At 47.1% G+C, this 21,959-nt stretch overlaps 1 protein-coding gene across 2 annotated transcripts in view; it reads left to right on the forward strand.

Moving 5' to 3' along the window:
- The window catches only part of LOC121577726 (protein tweety homolog 2-like), a 122,592-nt gene that overhangs the window by 56,174 nt on the left and 44,459 nt on the right, over positions 1–21,959 (forward strand). For both annotated transcript variants that reach the window (XM_041891553.2, XM_041891562.2), the window contains exon 3: positions 7,741–7,852. In XM_041891553.2, the coding sequence (XP_041747487.1) occupies positions 7,741–7,852 (112 nt within the window). The remainder of the gene's footprint in view (positions 1–7,740; positions 7,853–21,959) is intronic.

The raw sequence follows: 21,959 nt of genomic DNA on the forward strand, positions 1-21,959 counted from the left end.
CTCTTCGACCCTGCCATAGAGAACATGCGTCACTGTGATCTAATCATAGTTAAGGAAGACTTATATACACCCATGCACGCACGGACACACACACACACACACACAAAGAGAAATGCATTTGTAGAAGTTGGAGTTCTTTAGCCGGAGGCTGAATCTCACTGTGAATGTTCTCTCTCACGTCCTCTTTCCCAGTTTGAGCATCATGGACATGACAGGACCGCGGACGTTTTCTATGCGCATACTCAGTCAAATTAGACCAGGGGCCGTATGTATCAAGCATCTCCGAGTAGGAGTGCGGATTTAGAATCAGTTTTGCCCTTTAGATCACAATTAATAAGATTTGACGGACGGAAGGGACCTGATCCTAGATCAGCATATACAGCACCTGAGACAATCATACTATCAATACTGATCTACTAATCCTGATCCTAGATCAGTCTACTCTCTGTCTGATGGCCACCAGATATTTATTTGAGTTAAAACTCTGAGGAGTTCTACGAACTCTTTCTCCCTCCATCCCCCTTCTCTCTCTCCAGTCCCCTACCATCCTCCTGTTAGTGACAATGATTCAGAGATATTTCAGACACAGCGCTTCAAAAGATAGACCTATTTCCTCGGGCTGCGTTTATCTGCTAGGCTGTACTTCTTTCTTTCCTGGATGTTTTGAGGTTTCTCGTGCATCCCAAATGGCACTCTGTACAGTAAACAAAGTAGTGCACTATAAATATACTAGGGTGCCGTTTGGGATGCAGCCGCTGTGTGTTTCTAGCTTCATAGAGCTTGTTTAAATACAGGAACATGAAAGGAGGCATTTTCCCGACGGTGTGTTCTTGACACCGGGCTTTGGTGTGTAAAGAGTAAAGATGCCCCACAGAAATGATGTAATGCATCTCCATTCCCCCTCTCTCTCTCTCTCTCCATCCCTCCTCTCTCTCTCCATCCCCCACCTCTCTCTCTCTCTCTCTCTCCAGCCCCCTCTCTCTCTCTCTCTTCCCTCTCTCTATCTCTCTCCATCCCCCTCTTTCTCACTCTCTCTCTCTCTCTCTCTCTCTCTCTCTCTCTCTCTCTTGCTCTCTCTCTCTCTCTCTCTCTCTCTCTCTCTCTCTCTCTCTCTCATCCCTCTCTCTCTATCTCTCTTGCCATCCCCCCTCTCTTTCTCAACCCCCTCTCTCTCTCTCTCTCTCTCTCTCTCTCTCTCTCTCTCTCTCTCTCTCTCTCTCTCTCTCTCTCTCTACACCCTCCCTCTCTATCTCTCCTCTCTCTCTCTCTCTCATCCCCCCCTTTCTCTCTCATCCCCCCCTCTCTCTCTCCATCCCCCTCGCTCTCTCTCTCTATCTCTCTCCATCCCACACTCTCTCTCTCCATCCCACAATCTCTCTCTCTCCATCCCCCCTCTCTCTCTCTCACTCCATCCCCCGCTCTCTCGCGCTCTCTCTCTCTCTCTCTCTCGCTCTCTGTCATCCCCCACTCTCTCTCTCTCTCTCATCCCCCCTCTCTCTCTCCCCATCCTCTCTCTCTCTCTCCCATCCCCTCTCTCTCTCTCTCATCCCCTCTTTCTCACTCGTCCCCTCTCTCTCCCTCCATCTATCTCTCTCTCTCATCTATAGCTCTCTCTCTCCATCCCCCCCTTCTCTCTCTCTCTCTCTCTCTCTCTCTCTCTCTCTCTCTCTCTCTCTCTCTCTCTCTCTCTCTCACTCTCTCTCTCTGCCCCTCTCTCTCATCCTCTCTCTCTCTCCATCCCCCTCTCTCTCTCTCTCTCTCCACTCTCTCTCTCTCTCTCTCTCTCTCTCTCTCTCTCTCTCTCTCTCTCTCTCTCTCTCTCTCTCTCTCTCTCTCTCTCTCTCTCTCTCTCTCTCTCTCTCTCTCATTTCCCCCTCTGTCTCTCTCCATTCCCCTCTCTCTCCAGCCCCCTTTCTCTCTCCATTCCCCTCACTCTCTCACCCCCTCTCTCCCACCCCCTCTCTCCATCCCCACCTCTCTCTCATCCCCTCTCTTTCTCCACCCCTCTCTCTCTCTCCCCATCCCACCCTCTCTCTCTCCATCCCCCTCTCTCATCCCCCTCTCTCTCTCATCCCCCTCTCTCTCCACCCCCCTCTCTCTCTCTTCACCCCCCTCTCTCTCTCCACCCCCCTCTCTCCATCCCCTCTCTCTCGCTCTCTCTCTCCATCTCTCTTTCCATTCCCCCCACTCTCTCCATTCCCCCTCTGTCTCTCTCCATTCCCCTCTCTCTCGCAAGCCCCCTCTCTCTTTCTCCATCCCCCTCTCTCTCTCCATCCCCCTCTCTCATCCCCCTCTCTCTCCATCCCCCTCTCTCTCCACCCCCCTCTCTCTTTCTCCATCCCCCTCCCTCTCTCCATCCCCCTCTCTCCCTCTCTCTCTATCTATCTCTCTCTCTCTCTCTCATCCCTCTCTCTCTATCTCTCTCCCCATCCCCCCCTCTTTCTCACTCTCTCTCTCTCTCTCTCTCTCTCTCTCTCTCTCTCTCTCTCTCTCTCTCTCTCTCTCTCTCTCTCTCTCTCTCTCTCTCTCTCTCTCTCTCTCTCTCATCCCTCTCTCTCTATCTCTCTCGCCATCCCCCTCTCTTTCTCATCCCCCTCTCTCTCTCTCTCTCTCTCTCTATACCTCTCTCTATACCTCTCTCTCTTTCTCTCTCTCTCTCTCTCTCTCTCTCTCTCTCTCTCTCTCTCTCTCTCTCTCTCTCTCTCGCTCACCCCTTCCTCTCTATCTCTCCCTCTCTCTCTCATCCCCCTTTCTCTCTCATCCCCTCTCTCTCCATCCCCCTCGCTCTCTCTCTCTATCTCTCTCCATCCCACACTCTCTCTCTCTCCATCCCACACTCTCTCTCTCTTCATCCCACACTCTCTTGCTCTCTCGCTCTCTCTCTCTCTCTCTCTCTCTCTCTGTCATCCCCCACTCTCTCTCTCTCTCTGTCATCCCCCACTCTCTCTCTCTCTCCATCCCCCCTCTCTCTCTCCCCATCCTCCTCTCTCTCTCTCTCTCTCTCTCTCTCTCTCTCCCATCCCCTCTCTCTCTCTCTCATCCCCTCTCTCTCTCTCTCATCCCCTCTTTCTCACTCGTCCCCTCTCTCTCCCTCCATCTATCTCTCTCTCTCATCTATAGCTCTCTCTCTCCACCCCCCTTCTCTCTCTCTCCAGCCCACTCTCTCTCTCTCTCTCACTCTCTCTCTCTACTCTCTCTCTCTCTCTCTCTCCAGCCCCCCGTCTCTCTCATCCCACTCTCTTTCTCTCTCTCCATCCCCCTCTCTCTCTCTCCATCCCCTCCCTCTCTCTCTCTCTCTCTCCACCCCCCCTCTTTCTCTCTCTCTCTCTCTCTCTCTCTCTCTCTCTCTCTCTCTCTCTCTCTCTCTCTCTCTCTCTCTACTCTCATACTCTCTCTCTCTCTTCACCCCCCTCTCTCTCCATCCCCCACTCTCTCTCCACCCCTCCCTCTCTCTCTCAACCCTCCTCTCTCTCTCACTCCACCCTGTCTCTCTCTCTTCACCCCCCTCTCTCTCTCCACCCCCTCTCTCCATCCCCCTCTCTCTCGCTCTCTCTCTCCATCCCTCTTTCTCTCTCCATTCCCCTCACTCTCTCACCCCCTCTCACCCACCCCTCTCTCCATCCCCCCTCTCTCTCCATCCCCCCTCTCTTTCTCCACCTCTCTCTCTCCATCCCCCTCTCTCTCCCCATCCCACCCTCTCTCTCTCATCCCCCTCTCTCATCCCCCCTCTCTCTCTCCATCCCCCTCTCTCTCCACCCCCCTCTCTCTCTCTCTCTCCATCCCCCTCCCTCTCTCCATCCCCCTCTCTCCCTCTCATCCCCCCTCTCGCTCTCCATCCCCCTCTCTCATCCCCCCTCTTTCTCCATCCCCCTCTCTCCCCATCCCCTCTCTCTCCGTCCCCCTCTCTCCCTCATCCCCCCTCTCTCTCAGCCCCCTCTCTCTCCATCCCCCTCTCTCTCTCATCCCCCCTCTTTCTCTCCATCCCCCTCTCTCCCTCATCCCCCTCTCTCCCCCCTCTCTCTCTCATCCCCCCTCTCTCCCCCCTCTCTCTCTCATCCCCCCCTCTCTCCATCCCCCTCTCTCTCTCTATCCCTTCTCTCTCTCTCCATCCCCCTCTCTCTCATCCCTCTCTCTCCCCCTCTCTCTACCTCCATCCCCCTCTCTCTCTCTCATCCCCCCCTCTCTTTCTCTCATCCCCCCTCTCTCTCTCTCCATCCCCCCTCTCTCTCTATCCTCTCTCTCTCTATCCCCTTCTCTTTCTCTCCCTCTATCCCCTTCTCTCTCTCTCCATCCCCCTCTCTCACATCCCCCCTCTTTCTCTCTCCAGCCCTCTCTCTCTCCCCATCCCCCTCTCTTTCTCCATCCCCCTCTCTCTCTCATCCCTCACTCTCTCACCCCCCCTCTCTCCATCCCCCCCTCTCTCCATCCCCCTCTCTTTCTCCACCCCATCTCTCTCCATCCCCCTCTCTCTCTCCCCATCCCACCCTCTCTCTCATCCCCCCTCTCTCCCCCCTCTCGCTCGCTCTCTCTCTCATCCCCTCTCTCTCTCTATCCCCTCTCTCTCTCATCCCCTCTCTCTCTCTATCCACTCTCTCTCTCTATCCCCTTCTCTCTCTCTCCATCCCCCCTCTCTCATCCCTCTCTCTCTCTCATCCCCCTCTCTCTCTCTCTACATCCCTCTCTCTCTCTCTCTCTCTCTACATCCCTCTCCCTCTCTCTCTCTACATCTCTCTCTCTCTCTCCATCCCCTCTTTCTGTCTCTCTCTCTCCATCCCCTGTCTCTCTCAATTCAATTTGCTTTATTGGCATGACATAACAATGTACATATTGCCAAAGTTTACTTTGGATATTTAAAATATTAACATAATTAAAATAATAATAATCAATATTGTCAACGGGACAACAGTAACAACAATAACCAAGGGTCAAAATAACCATTGAACAATAACAATATAGAGGACATTTGCAGGTTGGTTGGTCTGTCAGACACTGTCCCTCATCTTATGGCAGGCAGCAATGTAGAGCACTGCCAACCTACAGCTCTCTGTGTCCTCCCCCAACAGTATGGGTAGCCTATTCTCAGTGCAGTGCAGTGGTTGCACAGCCTTTCCTCTACAGGGAGCCAGGTTTTCCTGTGTCTACCCTTCTCAATGGCAAGGCTGTGCTCACTGAGCCTGTACTTTGTCAATGTTTTTTAAGGTCTTGATCAGTAACCATGGTCAAATAGTTAGGCACGGTGTACTGTCGATTTAGAGCCAGATAGCACTGCATTTTGCTTTGTGCTTGTGCTTGTGCTTCCCAATAAGCAATGTACTTTTGTTTTGACTGTGTTGTAATTTGGTTTATTCTGATTGATTGGATGTTCTGGTCCTGAGGCTTCAGTGTGTTAGTAGAACAGGATTGTGTACTCAGCCCCAGGACCAGCTGGATGAGGGGACTCTTTTCTTTGCTCAGCTCTTGGCATTGCAGGGCTTGGTGATGATATGAGAGGGGGTCACTGTATTTTAGATGTTTCCAAAACTTAATTGCAATTTTTTCAGTTTTTATTATTAGTGGATATTGGCCTAATTCTGCCCTGCATGCATTGTTAGTAGTTTTCCTCTGGACATGTAGGAGAATCTTACATAACTCTGCATGCAGGGTTTCAATGGGGAGTTTGTCCCATTTGGTGAAATCTTGTTTTGCAAGTGGACCCCACACCTCGCTGCCATAAAGTGCAATTGGTTCAATGACACATTCAATTAGTTTTAGCCAAATTCTAATAGGTATTTCAATTTGAATTTGTTGTTTAGGCCGAGGTATGTATAGTTTTTTGTGTGCTCTAGGGCAACAGTGTCTAGATGGAATTTGTATTTGTGGTCCTGGCAACTGGACCTTTTTTGGAACACCGTTATTTTTGTCTTACTGTCAGGGCCCAGGTCTGACAGAATCTGTGCAGAAGATCTAGGTGCTGCTGTAGACCCTCCTTGGTTGAGGACAGAAGCACCAGATCATCAGCAAACAGTAGACATTTGACATTTGACCATTCTAGTGGGGTGAACGAGACTTCTCTCCACTGTTCTAATTATCATAATAGTTCCTCCTGTTCCGGGTCCATTTGTTTGTACTGTCTCCCCATCAGTACTACCCACCTTACTGTTACCGTACTAAACAGCACAGGATAGCACTGTGAGGGACAGAATCGGAATGTAAATTCCCAATGAAATGGGAGACAGAATGTGAAGAGGAATCTTCTCCACAGAAGGGTTACGGTCACAGAATGCTTCCCAAATGGCAACCTACAGTATTCCCTATGTAGTACACTACTTTTGACCAGGGCCCATAGCGAATAGCGTTCCATTTGGGACGCATCCAGGGACAGGCACTGTAAGGAACGTGGAGGTTTCCCTCCGAGCCGAGACTAAGTCCCTACATCCCTTCTACCACTGGGATTGACCTGTGGTCCTCATCTGGCAGCACTTTAGTGGACCAGACATAACAGTAGGAAGTGTTTTTTTTTTTTTAATAAGGCTGTATCCAGGATGAGGATCCAATAATCAAGAGATGCTGAGAGAGGTTTAACTCCACAGCAGTTGAGTTGTGTTAGTGTGGTGGGGAGGGTTATGCGGGGTAGTGTGAAGAAAGTATTAGGAGAGTTACTAAGAGAGGGGAACCACTGCTTGTGGTATGAACAGTACTGTCATGTCCATAACACATAAACAGTACTGTCATGTCCATAACACATAAACAGTACTGTCATGTCCATAACACATAAACTAGAAGAGCGGATGAGAAAGAGGACGTGAACCGAATTTCAGCCTACTGCATGTTAGTAATTTTTTGTAATCTAAGGTTGCCTGGAGTAATACAGTAAAACTCATTATGATAGTGCATAGTTCTGTTTTTCTGTATGAGAATGGACTACATTATTAGAACCTTCCAGGATGTCTGTTCATACCAGTCACTGGATGATGAATCTTGTGAGTGGAGTCCAGTTGTTTTTCTGTCTATGTTCCTATTATTTCTGAGAAGAGATAGAGACAGGCATGTATCTAGAGAATCTAAAATTCAAAAATGTCATGGCATGGGGCCCCCATTGATTTTGTTATGTTTGAGTCACTCATATAGCAAAAGAACACGGCATAAGCCATGGCAAAATGTGTAGAATTGCAGGAAATTAGCTTTAAAACATACCATTGTTGTCACTGCGGCCAAGAAAACGGCCTCTAAAATTGCGGCCTACTTGTTCAGGTTTTTAGACTGAATAAACAGAAGAATGGCGGTTCCTACACAAACTTTTTCACAATCATCAACCAACCTAACAATCTTCTAGCCTGCACGAAGCCCTCAAGGTGGGGATGTGCAACGATGGTCAACCTTTCATGCTGCCATTTCAGGGGTTATAGTCAACTCTCACCCTGGGAGGGACAAAAGGTCATGGGTTGTGGTCAACTCTCACCCTGGGAGGGACAAAAGGTCAGGGGTTGTGGTCAACTCTCACCCTGGGAGGGACAAAAGGTCAGGGGTTGTGGTCAACTCTCACCCTGGGAGGGACAAAAGGTAATGAGAGAGTAGTAGATGACAGTTTATGATTGTGGCTAAACACCCTCCTTTAAAGAAAGATCAGTAATTCAAACACCACCCTTTAAAGGAAAATCTGTAATTCATTGGATCAGTCGTCGGTACTGTGTGTTTTATACTCATTCATTTATCAAACAAAAGCTAACCTGCATCTTCCTTCTTGTCTCTCGCTCTGTGCAGCGCTGCAGTGGGAGTGGGTTTCTATGGCAACAGCGAGACCAACGACGGGGTGTACCAGCTGACGTACTCCCTGTACAACACCAATCATACCCTGGGAGGGGTTGACAGCCTGGTGGGTAGCACTGCAGGCTCAATACATTACCTCTACGTTTCCCCTACATTACCATACACTACATAACCATACAGCTGACGACTCCCTGTACAACACCAATCATACCCTGGGAGGGGTTGACAGCCTGGTGGGTCCAGCAGACCCATGACCTCACTACCACTACCCCCCACTGTGTGGTGGTGATAATGTCTACAGCCCCCCCCACTGTCTGATGGCAATAATGTCACAGCCCGCCCCCCACTGTGTGATGGTGATAATGTCTACAGCCCCCCCCACTGTTTGATGGTAATAATGTATATAGCCCCCCCACTGTGTGATGGTGATAATGTCTACAGCCCCTCTATGTGTGTGGTCATAGTCTATGAAGCTGGCTCTATGTTTGTGGTCATGGTGCAAGAAACTGGCTCTATGTGTGTGGTCATAGTCTAAGAAGCTGGCTCTATGTGTGTGGTCATGGTCCAAGAAGCTGGCTCTATGTGTGTGGTCATAGTCTATGAAACTGGCTCTATGTGTGTGGTCATGGTCCAAGAAACTGTCTCTATGTGTGTGTTCATGGTCCAAGAAACTGGCTCTATGTGTGTGGCCATGGTCCAAGAAACTGGCTCTATGTGTGTGGCCATGGTCCAAGAAACTGGCTCTATGTGTGTGGTCATGGTCCAAGAAACTGGCTCTATGTGTGTGGTAATGGTTCAAGAAACTGGCTCTATGTGTGTGGTCATAGTCTAAGAAACTGTCTCTATGTGTGTGTTCATGGTCCAATAAACTGGCTCTATGTGTGTGGTCATGGTCCAAGAAACTGGCTCTATGTGTGTGATCATAGTCTAGGAAGCTGGCTCTATGTGTGTGGTCATGGTCCAATAAAATGTCTCTACGTGTGTGGTAATGGTTCAAGAATCTGGCTCTATGTGTGTGGTCATAGTCTAAGAAGCTGGCTCTGTGTGTGGTCATAGTCTAAGAAGCTGGCTCTATGTGTGTTGTCATGGTTCAAGAAGCTGGCTCAATGTGTGTGGTAATGGTCCAAGAAGCTGGCGCTATGTGTGTGTAGTAATGGTTCAAAAAGCTGGCTCTATGTGTGTGGTCATGGTCCAAGAAGCAGGCTCTATGTGTTTGGTCATGGTCCAAGAAGCTGGCTCTATGTGTATGGTCATGGTCCAAGAAGCAGGCTCTATGTGTGTGGTCATAGTCTAAGAAGTTGGCTCTATGTGTGTGGTCATGGTCTAAGAAACTGGCTCTATGTTTGTGGTCATGGTCTAAGAAGCTGGCTCTATGTTTGTGGTAATGGTCTAAGATGCTGGCTCTATGTGTGTGCTGCTTCCAATGTTCTCTCTGGGAGGCTGGTCCAACCAGACACTGTTCTGATGCTTTGGAGCCAATGTTTCCGTTTTAGCTGCTAGGCATGGAGACCAAGGGCATCAGACACAATGACTGACTGAGACCCCTCTGGACGGGGAGTGGATGGGGGGAGGAGGGCCCACAGAGCCCAATTTAAAGCTACTGTTTATTATCTATCCTGTTTCCTAGTCACTTTACCCCTACCTATATGTACATATCTACAGTACCTCAATGACCTCTTACCCCTGCACATTGACTCGGTGCTGGTTCCCCGTGTATACAGTGAGGGAAAAAAGTATTTGATCCCCTGCTGATTTTGTACGTTTGCCCACTGACAAAGACACGATCAGTCTATAATTTTTATGGTAGTTTTATTTGAACAGTGAGAGACAGAATAACAACAAAAAAATCCAGAAAAATGCATGTCAAAAATGTTATTAATTGATTTGCATTTTAATGAGGGAAATAAGTATTTGACCCCTCTGCAAAACATTACTTAGTACTTGGTGGCAAAACCCTTGTTGGCAATCACAGAGGTCAGACGTTTCTTGTAGTTGGCCACCAGGTTTGCACACATCTCAGGAGGGATTTTGTTCCACTTCTCTTTGCAGATCTTCTCCAAGTCATTAAGGTTTCGAGGCTGACGTTTGGCAACTCGAACCTTCAGCTCCCTCCACAGATTTTCTATGGGATTAAGGTCTGGAGACTGGCTAGGCCACTCTAGGACCTTAATGTGCTTCTTCTTGAGCCACTCCTTTGTTGCCTTGGCTGTGTGTTTTGGGTCATTATCATGCTGCAATACCCATCCACGACCCATGTTCAATGCCCTGGCTGTGGGAAGGAGGTTCTCACCCAAGATTTGATGGTACATGTCCCCGTCCATCATCCCTTTGATGCGGTGAAGTTGTCCTGTCCCCTTAGCAGAAAAACTCCCCCAAAGCAGAATGTTTCCACCTCCATGTTTGACGGTGGGGATGGTGTTCTTGGGGTCATAGGCAGCATTCCTCCTCCTCCAAACATGGCGAGTTGAGCTGATGCTAAAGAGCTCGATTTTGGTCTCATCTGACCACAACACTTTCACCCAGTTCTCCTCTGTATCATTCAGATGTTCATTGGCAAACTTAAGACGGCCCTGTATATGTGCTTTCTTGAGCAGGGGGACCTTGCGGGCGCTGCAGGATTTCAGTCCTTCACGGCGTCGTGTGTTACCAATTGTTTTCTTGGTGACTATGGTCCTAGCTGCCTTGAGATCATTGACAAGATCCTCCCGTGTAGTTCTGGGCTGATTCCTCACCGTTCTCATGATCATTGCAACTCCACGAGGTGAGATCTTGTATGGAGCCCCAGGCCGAGGGAGATTGACAGGTCTTTTGTGTTTCTTCCATTTGCGAATAATCGCACCAACTGTTGTCACCTTCTCACCAAGCTGCTTGGCGAAGGTCTTGTAGCCCATTCCAGCCTTGTGTAGGTCTACAATCTTGTCCCTGACATCCTTGGAGAGCTCTTTTGTCTTGGCCATGGTGGAGAGTTTGGAATCTGATTGATTGATTGCTTCTGTGGACAGGTGTCTTTTATACCGGTAACAAAATGAGATTAGGAGCACTCCGTTTAAGAGTGTGCTCTTAATCTCAGTTTGTTACCTGTATAAAAGACACCTGGGAGCCAGATATCTTTTTGATTGAGAGGGGGTCAAATACTTATTTCCCTCATTAAAATGCAAATCAATTTATAACATTTTTGACATGCGTTTTTCTGGATTTTGTTGTTGTTATTCTGTCTCTCACTGTTCAAATAAACCTACCATTAAAATTATAGACTGATCATTTCTTTGTCAGTGGGCAAATGTACAAAATCAGCAGGGGATCAAATACTTTTTTCCCTCACTGTATAGCCATGTTATCGTTACTCATTGTGTATTTATTCCTTGTGTTAAAATGGTTTCTATATTTTTCTCTCTGCATTGTTGGGAAGGGCCTGTAAGTAAGCATTCCACTGTTAGTCTACACCTGTTGTTTACAAAGCATGTGACAAATAACATTTGATTTGATTTGAAAATGCTTTTTTTATAGCTTTAGATTCTACAATTATACTGCTGAAAATTGCCCTCTCTTCTCAACCCACCCACCCCAATCCTACTCCCTATCCCCCGGGCGACTGACTAACTCCCCATCATCAAAGAACCATCCTCCTCCTCTGTCTCCCTTCATGTGCCCACTACTTTACACTGTGAGGCCCTTCCTGACTATTTATATCTCGGTTTCCTCTTTAAGTGCTAAGAAGCGCTGATGATGACACAGAGAGAGAATCCAGCTTTCTTTCCCATTCTCTGACATTCTCTCCGGGGCGTTTTAGTCACTCAGATAATAAGGCTCAGGACTCTACAGGAAGTTTCGGCAGTGGGATTTCAGTTCTGTTTTCTCTCAGTGCTAAGAAGGACCTGGCCTTGTTTTAACCCAGCCATTTTATAGGCAGTAAAGGCACATAAATGTTGGTATGTACTGTATGTCCCATGTGATGTACAGACCTTAATGGTTGAACATATAGCCAGATTTCCTTAATCCTGTATTAGGCTAAATATTCTGCTTGAGCAGATTTTTTTTGTACTTTTACCCTTTTTCTACCCCAATTTCATGAAATCCAATTAGTAGTCACAGTCTCGTCCCATCGCTGCAACTCCCCTACGGACTCGGGAGAGGCGAAGGTCGAGAGCCATGCATCCTCCGAAACACGACCCTGCCAAGCCGCACTGCTTCTTGACACACTGCTCGCTTAACCCGGAAGCTGCCAGCCGCACCAATGTGTCGGAGGAAACACCATCCAACTGGCGACCGAAGTAAGCTTGCAGGCGCCCTGCCCGCCACATGGAGTCGCTAGATCGCGATGGGACAAGGAAATCCCGGCCGGCCAAACCCTCCCCTAACCCGGACGACGCTGGGCCAATTGTGCGCCGCCTAATGTGTCTCCCGGTCATGGCCGGCTGTGTGACAGCCTGGAATCGAACCCGGGGCTGTAGTGACGCCTCAAGCACTGCGATGCAGTGCCTTAAACGATGCAGATGCTTTTATCCTGCTCTGGGCCTCCCAAGTGGCGCAGCGGTCTAAGACACAACCTTCCGTGACCGGGAGTCCCATAGGGCGGCGCACAATTGGCCCAGCGTCGTCCGGGTTAGGGGAGGGTTTGGCCGGTCGGGATTTCCTTGTCCCATCGCGATCTAGCGACTCCTTGTGGCGGGCCGGCGCCTGCAGGCTGACTTCGGTCGTCAGTTGGTTCCTCTGACACATTGGTGCAACTGGCTTCCGGGTTCAGCGGGGGTGAGTGTTAAGAAGCGCATTTTGGCTGGTCATGTTTCGGAGGACGTATTACTCGACCTTCGCCTCCCTCTAGCCTGTTGGGGAGTTGCAGCAATGCGACAAGATCGCAATTAGATATCACGAAATTGAGGAGAAAAAGGGGGTAAAATCCCCCCCAAAAAAGAACACCTGCTATTTCCATGACATAGACTGACCAGGTGAAAGTTTGTGTCAAGAACTGCCATGCTGCTGGGTTTTTTACGCTCAACAGTTTCCTATCAAGAATGGTCCACCACCCAAAGGACATCCAGCCAACTTGACATAACTGTGGGAAGCATTGGAGTCAACAAGGGCCAGCATCCCTGTGGAACGCTTTCGACACCTTGTAGAGTCCATGCCCTGACGAATTGAGGCTGTTCTGAGGGAAAAAGGGGGGTGCAACTCAATATTAGGAAGGTGTTCAGTTTAGCCTATGTGGCTTATGCAGGAATCAAACCCTGCTTCAACCAATTATAAATTGAGTCATGGGAACCACCAAGTTAATGCTCTCTGGTGGGTCTCTGACCAATATGCCACACTCCCCTGGGGGCTGGAATGATTATACAGCCTCACTGGCTTATTATGACATCACCATCACATCACCCTCTATCCTGCCTCCTTGTCACCTCCCTCTGCAGTGAGGCAGGAAGTGCATCATCATCATCAGAGAGACAGACGTAGAGACTCTATGTCCGCTGTTGAAGAGCAGTGATTAACTCCCCATCTGTGGTAATGGAGTGGATTAGTGTTTCTGTAGCTAGCTGTCTGTGTCATATCTGTTACCCACACAACTGGGCCCGAAAACAGACAGTCGGTTTACCGGACACAGATTAAGCCTAGTCCAAGACTAAGATGCACTTTTAATGGAGATTGAGCATGTCCGGGAAACTGTCCCACAGCATGTAGAACCAATAGCCTAGTCCCTGTCTGAGCTGTTAAAACAACAACCCACACACACAACCACCCACACACACAACCACCCACACACACAACCACCCACACACACAACAACCCACACACACAACCACCCACCCACACACACACACACACACACTCCACAGGCTCCCTTCACATAATCATCCATGAACCCAGGAAACAAAGACCTTTGAGGACCAATGGCTGGGCGTCCTGATGGGCTGCTTCGGTGTTAGTCTCCTTTCTGATAACAATGGCTGCTTTGGCTTCTGCCCACTCCTCCTCCTCTCCTCAGAAGTGGGTTCACTTCCAAAGAGCAGATCTCTTAGACTAGGATGTGATGGAAGTGAATGATTATTTTGTTATTCTATTTTTAACCCTTTTCTACCAGGTAAATGAAATTGACTGAGAACATTTACAGCAACGACCTGGGGAATAGTTCTAGGGGAGAGGAGGGGGGATGAATGGGACAATTGAAAGCTGGTGATGATTAGGTGGCCATGATGGTATGAGGGCCAGATTTGGAAACACTTAATAGTCACCATCAATGGAAGTTGACTTCATAGTCACAGTCAATGGCTGCTTTTTTACTTCACAGCCACCATAAATTTTCCCAGCTTGGTTGAGTTAGTTAATTAGTTCTGGACCATATGGTTGTGTAGCTGTCTGCCCCCCACGCAGACAACCCTGACTGGGAATCTGAATTAACAATCAGACACACAGTTAGAAGACATTAGTTTCAGGAGGAGAAGCCAGAAAAAATGTCTGCTGTTCATAGTGTAAAGGGAATTATGGGAATTTGGAATGCTTGTATAATCTCTAACTGATATCCCATATGAACTCTGCAGACATTCTATAAATAAATAGTAATCTTCTTTGTTGAGGCTTGGAGGAAGGAGATGGTGAATGAAGAGAGAGGTTTTGGCATCCACCAGCCAGAGCTCTAGCCTGGTCCCAGATCTGTTTGTGTTGTCTTGCCAACTCCTGCCAATGACCATAAGAGTTGGAAAGACAGCACAAACAGATGTGTGACCAGGCTATCAGAGCTCTGCCTGTGTGGGTCAGTCAGAGAGAAAGGTTCTATCTAGCCCTGGTTGGGACCTTACCAGTGACATAACTGTAAACATATTTCCCTCAACCAAACACGCTCTCATCATAATAGGCTTTGTCTGGAAAGGATAGAGATGAGAGATGAGTTATTTGACTCTGTGTGACGAAAGAAGGATTTACTTGATAACTATTTAAAGCGTAAGCAACCAAGTTCAAAGAATCAGGCTCTTGGAGAGAGAATGTTTGATACACAGGCCCCGTGTAGCTCAGTTGGTAGAGCATGGCGCTTGCAACGCCAGGGTTGTGGGTTCAATTCCCACGGGGGGCCGGTATGAAAAAAATTAAATATGTATCCACTCACTAACTGTAAGTCGCTCTGGATAAGAGCGTCTGCTAAATGACGTAAATGTAAATAATTGTTGAGTGGAACGAAGCAGGGTTTTGTTTGGGATGGAGTTGACAAGCCAGTGATAAACTGCCTGGGTGGAGGTCCCAAATTACACCTTAACCCCTTAATAGTGCACACATAATACTGCACCATAGGGCTCTGCTCAAAAGTTGTGCGCTATGTAGGGAATAGGGTGCCAATTGGGACGCAGCCTCTTGTGTGGGATGGCTGGTGACTGAGAGTTGGACATGGTCCTGGGTGTGGATCTGGGCATATAGACTCCTAGGTTTGGCTCCTGTCCCAGACCAGGGATTTCAGGAGGGCATCCCTGCTGGCTGCTACAGCCTTGGCATCCTTACCCATGCTGTGCTGCGTCTAGAACACGAACATGAAGGTCAGGATGGTACTATAGAGCAGCAGAGACTTTAAAAAGTAGATATTCTACCCTATCTGCAGATCTAACAGTAAGATTAGGGGTTATCTTAAGGTAAAGCAATATGAAGTGGGTAAATCTTTGGTAAAGGTCTGGATATGCAAGTGCATAGTTGTTGTGTTAGTCTTGGAGGAGTAGAAACACAGCTGTAATAGGACTAATGAGCAACACTGACTTCCCTGTTCATACATGGGCATTGTGGTATGTTTTCAGTGAAGTGAAGCTGCTAGCATCAGGCAAAAGGTTGTTTATTTTTGCTAAGTCACTTTCTCTTTCCTTCCTCTCCTCCACTCTTATGCCATCTGACCTGCAAATGCTTTCAAATCGTTTCCCACAATATACACCATAGACAACCATTCTGTGGATTACTCTCCTAACCACCTTTCTACGTCTGTCAGTCATTCAATGTCAATCATCTTCTTTTCTCAATCACAGTATATTCTGTCACTTTCTGTCTCTTAACCCTTCTCTCAGGACATACTATCTATTTTGGGGTGTATAACATCAGCTGTGGTCACCATCACATTGTGGTGGTAAAAAAAGGGAATATATTTATGAAGAGCTTTTTCAAGATTTTATGACGCAAAACTAACCAGCGGAGGAGGAATCCATCTTTGGGAGACAGGACGGCTGCAGCACTTTAGAGCCGTGTTTCATTTCACGCCTGACCTCTTCCATTCTGAGCTCATCCATTCAAATGTAATTGAATGAACCCTCCTCTCCTCCTCTCCATCGAGCCAATCAGTTTGAGCAAGAGCACGGAGAAGAAGAATGATGCATCTCGTGTGTCAAACTAAACAGTGCATTCGGAAAGTATTCAGACCCCTTCCCTTTTTCTACATTTTGTTATGTTACAGCCTTAATCTAAAATGTATTAAATCAATAAAAATCCTCATCAATCTACACACAATACCCCATAATGACAAAGCGAAAACAGGTTTTTAGAAATTTTAGCAAATGTATTAAAAATTAAAAACAGAAATACCTTATTTACATAAGTATTCAGACCCTTTGCATTGAGACTCGAAATTGAGCTCAGGTGCATTCTGTTTCCATTGATCATCCTTGAGATATTTCTACAACTTCATTGGAGTCCACCTGTGGTAAAGTCAATTGATTGGACATGATTTGGAAAGGCACACACCTCTCTATATAAGGTCCTACGGTTGACAGTGCATGTCAGAGCAAAAACCAAGCCATGAGGTCGAAGGAATTGTCTGTAGACAAAACTGGCACCATCCCTACGGTGAAGCATGGTGGTGGCAGCATCATGCTGTGGGGATGTTTTTCAGCGGCAGGGACTGGGAGACTAGTCAGGATTGAGGGAAAGGTGAATGGAGCAAAGTACAGAGAGATCCTTGATGAAAACCTGCTCCAGAGCGCTCAGGACCTCAGACTGGGGGCGAAGGTTCACCTTCCAAAAGTACAACGACCCTAAGCACAAAGCCAAGATAACGCAGGAGTGGCTCCGGGACAAGTCTCTGAATGTCCTTGAGTGGCCCAGCCAGAGCCTGGACTTGAACCCAATCGAACATCTCTGGAGAGACCTGAAAATAGCTGTGCAGCGACACTCCCAATCCAACCTGACAGAGCTTGAGAGAATCTGCAGAGAAGAATGGGAGAAACTCCCCAAATACAGGTGTGCCAAGCTTGTAGCGTCATACCCAAGAAGACTCGAGGCTGTAATCGCTGCCAAAGGTGCTTCAACAAAGTACTGAGTAAAGGGTCTGAATACTTATGTAAATGTTTTTTCCGTTTTTTTTTTTGTAATAAATGTGCAAAAATGTCTAAAACACTGTTTTTGCTTTGTCATTATGGGATATTGTGTGTAGATTGATGAGGGAAAAAAACGATTTAATCAATTTTAGAATAAGGCTGTAACGTAAGAAAATGTGGAAAAAGTCAAGGGGTCAGAATACTTTCCGAAGGCACTGTACCTGAAGCTGAAATGTAATAATAACACCATAGTGCAGTGGTTAAAGTGATGCTCCAGAACCTTTGTATAATTTCAGCCAGTAGTTTTGAAAGTGGTGCTCACGAGCCAAGGCGGGTCTCCGTTTTATGCTTACTACATCATCCAATTGTGTACTAAGTCATCCATTTCGTATGACATGTTACGTCCTGCAAAAATAATTTTATAAATTTTTTTGCAATTCATATGCTACAGTATGTTACCAATTCAAATCAAATCAAATTGTATTTCTCACATGCGCGGAATACAACAGGTGTAGACCTTACAGTGAAATGCTTAATTACAAGCCCTTAACCAACAATGCAGTTCAAGAAATAGAGTTAAGAAAATATTTACTAAATAAACTAAAGTAACAACTAAAATAAAAAGTAACACAAAATAACAATAACGAGGCTATATACAGGGGGTACCGGTACCGAGTCAATGTGCAGGGGTACAGGTTAGTCGAGGTAATTTGTACATGTAGGTAGGGGTAAAGTGACTATGCATAGATAATAAACAGCGAGTAGCAGCAGTGTAAAAACAAAGGAGGGGGGTGTCCATGTAAATAGTCCGGGTGGACATTTGATTAATTCTTCAGCAGTCTTATGGCTTGGGGGTAGAAGCTGTTAAGGAGCCTTTTGGACCTAGACTTGGCGCTCCGGTACCGTTGCCGTGCGGTAGCAGAGAGAACAGTCTATGACTTGGGTGACTGGAGTTTTTGAAAATTTTTTGGGCCTTCCTCTGACACCGTCTAGTATATAGGTCCTGCATGGCAGGAAGCTTGGCCCCAGTGATGTACTGGGCCGTACGCACTACCCTCTGTAGCGCGTTACGGTCAGATGTCGAGCAGTTGCCATACCAGGCGGTGATGCAACCGGTCAGGATGCTCTCGATGGTGCATCGGTATAACGTTTTGAGGATCTGGGGACCCATGCCAAATCTTTTAAATCTCCTGAGGGGGAAAAGGTGTTGTCGTGCCCTCTTCACAACAGTCTTGGTGTGTTTTGATCATGATAGTTTGTTGGTGATGTGGACACCAAGGAACTTGAAGCTCTCGACCCGCTCCACTACAGCCCCGTCGATGTTAATGGGGGTCTGTTCGGCCCTCCTGTTCCTGTAGTCCACGATCAGCTCCTTTGTCTTGCTCACATTGAGGGAGAGGTTGTTGTCCTGGCACCACACTGCGAGGTCTCTGTCCTCCTTCTTATAGGCTGTCTCATCGTTGTCGGTGATTGGGCCTACTACTGTTGTGTCGTCAGCAAACTTAATGATGGTGTTGGAGTTGTGCTTGGCCACACAGTCGTGGGTGAACAGGGAGTACAGGTGGGGACTAAGCACGCACCCCTGAGGGGCCCCAGTGTTGAGGATCAGCGTGGCAGATGTGTTGTTTACATTTACATTTTACATTTTAGTCATTTAGCAGACGCTCTTATCCAGAGTGACTTACAGTTAGTGAATACATATATATATTTTTTTTATACTGGCCCCCGTGGGAATCGAACCCACAACCCTGGCGTTGCAAACGCCATGCTCTATCAACTGAGCTACATCCCTGCCGGCCATTCCCTCCCCTACCCTGGACGACGCTGGGCCAATTGTGCGCCTCCCATTGTTGCCTACCTTTACCACCTGGGGGCAGCGTGTCAGGAAGTCCAGCATCCAGTTGCAGAGGGAGGCGTTTAGTCCTAGGGTCCTTAGCTTAGTGATGGGCTTTGTGGGCACAATGGTGTTGAACACTGAGCTGTAGTCAATGAACAGTATTCTCACATACACTACCATTCAGAAGTTTGGATACACCTACTCATTCAAGGGTTTTTCTTTATTTCTACTATTTTTTTACATTGTAGAAAATAGTGAAGACATCAAAACTATGAAATAACACATATGGAATCATGCAGTAACCAAAAAAGTGTTAAACACATCAAAATATATTTTATATTTGAGATTCTTCAAATACCCACCATTTGCCTTTATGACAGCTTTGCACACTCTTGGCATTCTCTCAACCAGCTTCACCTGTAATACTTTTCCAACAGTCTTGAAGGAGTTCCCACATATGCTGAGCACTTGTTGGCTGCATTTCCTTCAGTCTGCCGTCCGACTCATCCCAAACCATCTCAATTGGGTTGAGGTCGGGGGATTGTGTAGGCCAGGTCATCTGATGCAGCACTCCATCACTCTCCTTCTTGGTAAAATAGCCCATGCTGGTTAAGTGTGCCTTGAATTCTAAATATATCACAGACAGTGTCACCAGCAAAGCACACCCCAGTTTTTTTCCCGCTGGTTGCACATGTGACATGATGGTAGAAATTTGGTAAAATGGATTTAAGTTTGCCTGCTTTAAAGTCCCCGGCCACTAGGAATGCCACTTCTGGATGAGCATTTTCTTGTTTGCTTATGGCCTTATACAGCTCGTTGAGTGCGGTCTTAGTGCCAGCATCGGTTTGTGATGGTAAATAGATGGCTACGAATAATATAGATGAGAACTCTCTTGGTAGATAGTGTGATCTACAGCTTATCATGAGGTACTCTACCTCAGGCAAGCAATACCTCGAGACTTTTTAAATATTAGTCATCGTGCAGCAGCTGTTATTGACAAATAGACACACACCCCCGCCCCTCGTCTTACCGGACGTAGCTGTTCTGTCCTGCTGATGCACGGAAAACCTAGCCAGCTCTATATTATCCGTGCCGTTGTTCAATATATTACGAATTTGTTGTTCTTAAGATCCCGTACTGCATCTTTAAGGAATGTGACTGACTGACTGACCAATTAGCAGGTTACAGTCTCAAGTCCTATGATGTATTCATACTTGTTCTTAGTCAAGGGGATGCCTTTCTGTGGAATTACCATAACGCCCAATATTGTGTGGCAAATTGTATATTGAGAGAAACTGTATATGTGATTGAATGGATTCACTACCCTTTCCAACAGTCTCAGAGACATAGGCTGCATCCCAAATAGCACAGGATCAAGCAACGTGACGATGAGGATCAGACCGAATTGATACAGGCAGCCAACAGGATCCAGTGACTCCCTAGGCTAAGATAAGATTCCCATGCAGTCCCACAGAGCTTAGATACATGCTTTCCCAGCAATTATTTAATCTCCCGAGTTTGAGGAGTTTAAATAAAACTGTGGAAATTAGGTACTGTATCAGATAACAGTAGCAAACCAGAGGCATGTTTTTACTAAACTCTATCTTTCGGTCTGCCTCCCAAATGGCACCCTATTCCCTAGCCCTATGGGCCCTGGTCAAAAGTAGTGCTCTAAATAGGGAATAGGGTACCATTTGGGATGTATCCTCTGTTTCTGTAGGGCAGGAAGCCAGCCAGGTAGGCTGTCTAGTACAGGTGACTGGTACTGTCCTAATCAGTGTACATTAGGCCTCATGGTTCTGTCCTCATCAGTGTACATTAGGCCTCATGGTTCTGTCCTCATCAGTGTACATTAGGCCTCATGGTTCTGTCCTCATCAGTGTACATTAGGCCTCATGGTTCTGTCCTCATCAGTGTACATTAGGCCTCATGGTTCTGTCCTCATCAGTGTACATTAGGCCTCATGGTTCTGTCCTAATCAGTGTACATTAGGCCTCATGGTTCTGTCCTCATCAGTGTACATTAGGCCTCATGGTTCTGTCCTCATCAGTGTACATTAGGCCTCATGGTTCTGTCCTAATCAGTGTACATTAGGCCTCATGGTTCTGTCCTCATCAGTGTACATTAGGCCTCATGGTTCTGTCCTCATCAGTGTACATTAGGCCTCATGGTTCTGTCCTAATCAGTGTACATTAGGCCTCATGGTTCTGTCCTCATCAGTGTACATTAGGCCTCATGGTTCTGTCCTCATCAGTGTACATTAGGCCTCATGGTTCTGTCCTAATCAGTGTACATTAGGCCTCATGGTTCTGTCCTCATCAGTGTACATTAGGCCTCATGGTTCTGTCCTCATCAGTGTACATTAGGCCTCATGGTTCTGTCCTTATCAGTGGAGCATAATGTGTTTGTTCTGTATCTGCCAATTCTATCCAAAAACCTTTTAATGTAACCTTAACTCCCTGAACCAACCCTCTGACTAGCGTTATCTTCTTCCCCTGGTTCCTCTCTCTCTCCTTCTTTCTTTCTTTCTTTCTTTCTTTCTTTCTTTCTTTCTTTCTTTCTTTCTTTCTTTCTTTCTTTCTCTTTCTTTCTTTCTTTCACTTTCTCTCTTTCTCTCTCTCTCTCTCAATCTTAATTTCTTAATTCCTCTCGTTCTTTCTCTACCCCCCCCCTCTCTCTCTATAGCCAAAGGCAGTCTAGTGAGTGAGGACTCCACACACACACAGTGAATACCAAACTACCTCATTACTTCCACTCAGCAGCCCCCCAGAACCAAACTACAGCGCTGTCCCCTCCACTACAAACACAAGCAATATGAGTGGTCGGTACACCCACTGAATGCCAAGTACCTAGGGCTGAATGGAACATGTATTGCCCTTTTTAATGATCAAATACCAGGATGTCACTGTCTCTGAAAAACATTTCCCAGTCAACAACCCTGGAAGCATGTTGTAATTAAGTGGGAAGCGAAGTGGTAGTGTAATCATGCTCCACATTTGGGTTGTGTCTCAAATGGCACCATATGTGCACTACTTTTACAGAAATAGTCAGAAATAGTGGTCTATATAGGAAACAGGGTGCCATTTTGGATGCAGTCTTGGTACCCC

This window comes from Coregonus clupeaformis, chromosome 1, assembly GCF_020615455.1.
Source record: "Coregonus clupeaformis isolate EN_2021a chromosome 1, ASM2061545v1, whole genome shotgun sequence".
Taxonomy (NCBI): Eukaryota; Metazoa; Chordata; class Actinopteri; order Salmoniformes; family Salmonidae; genus Coregonus; species Coregonus clupeaformis.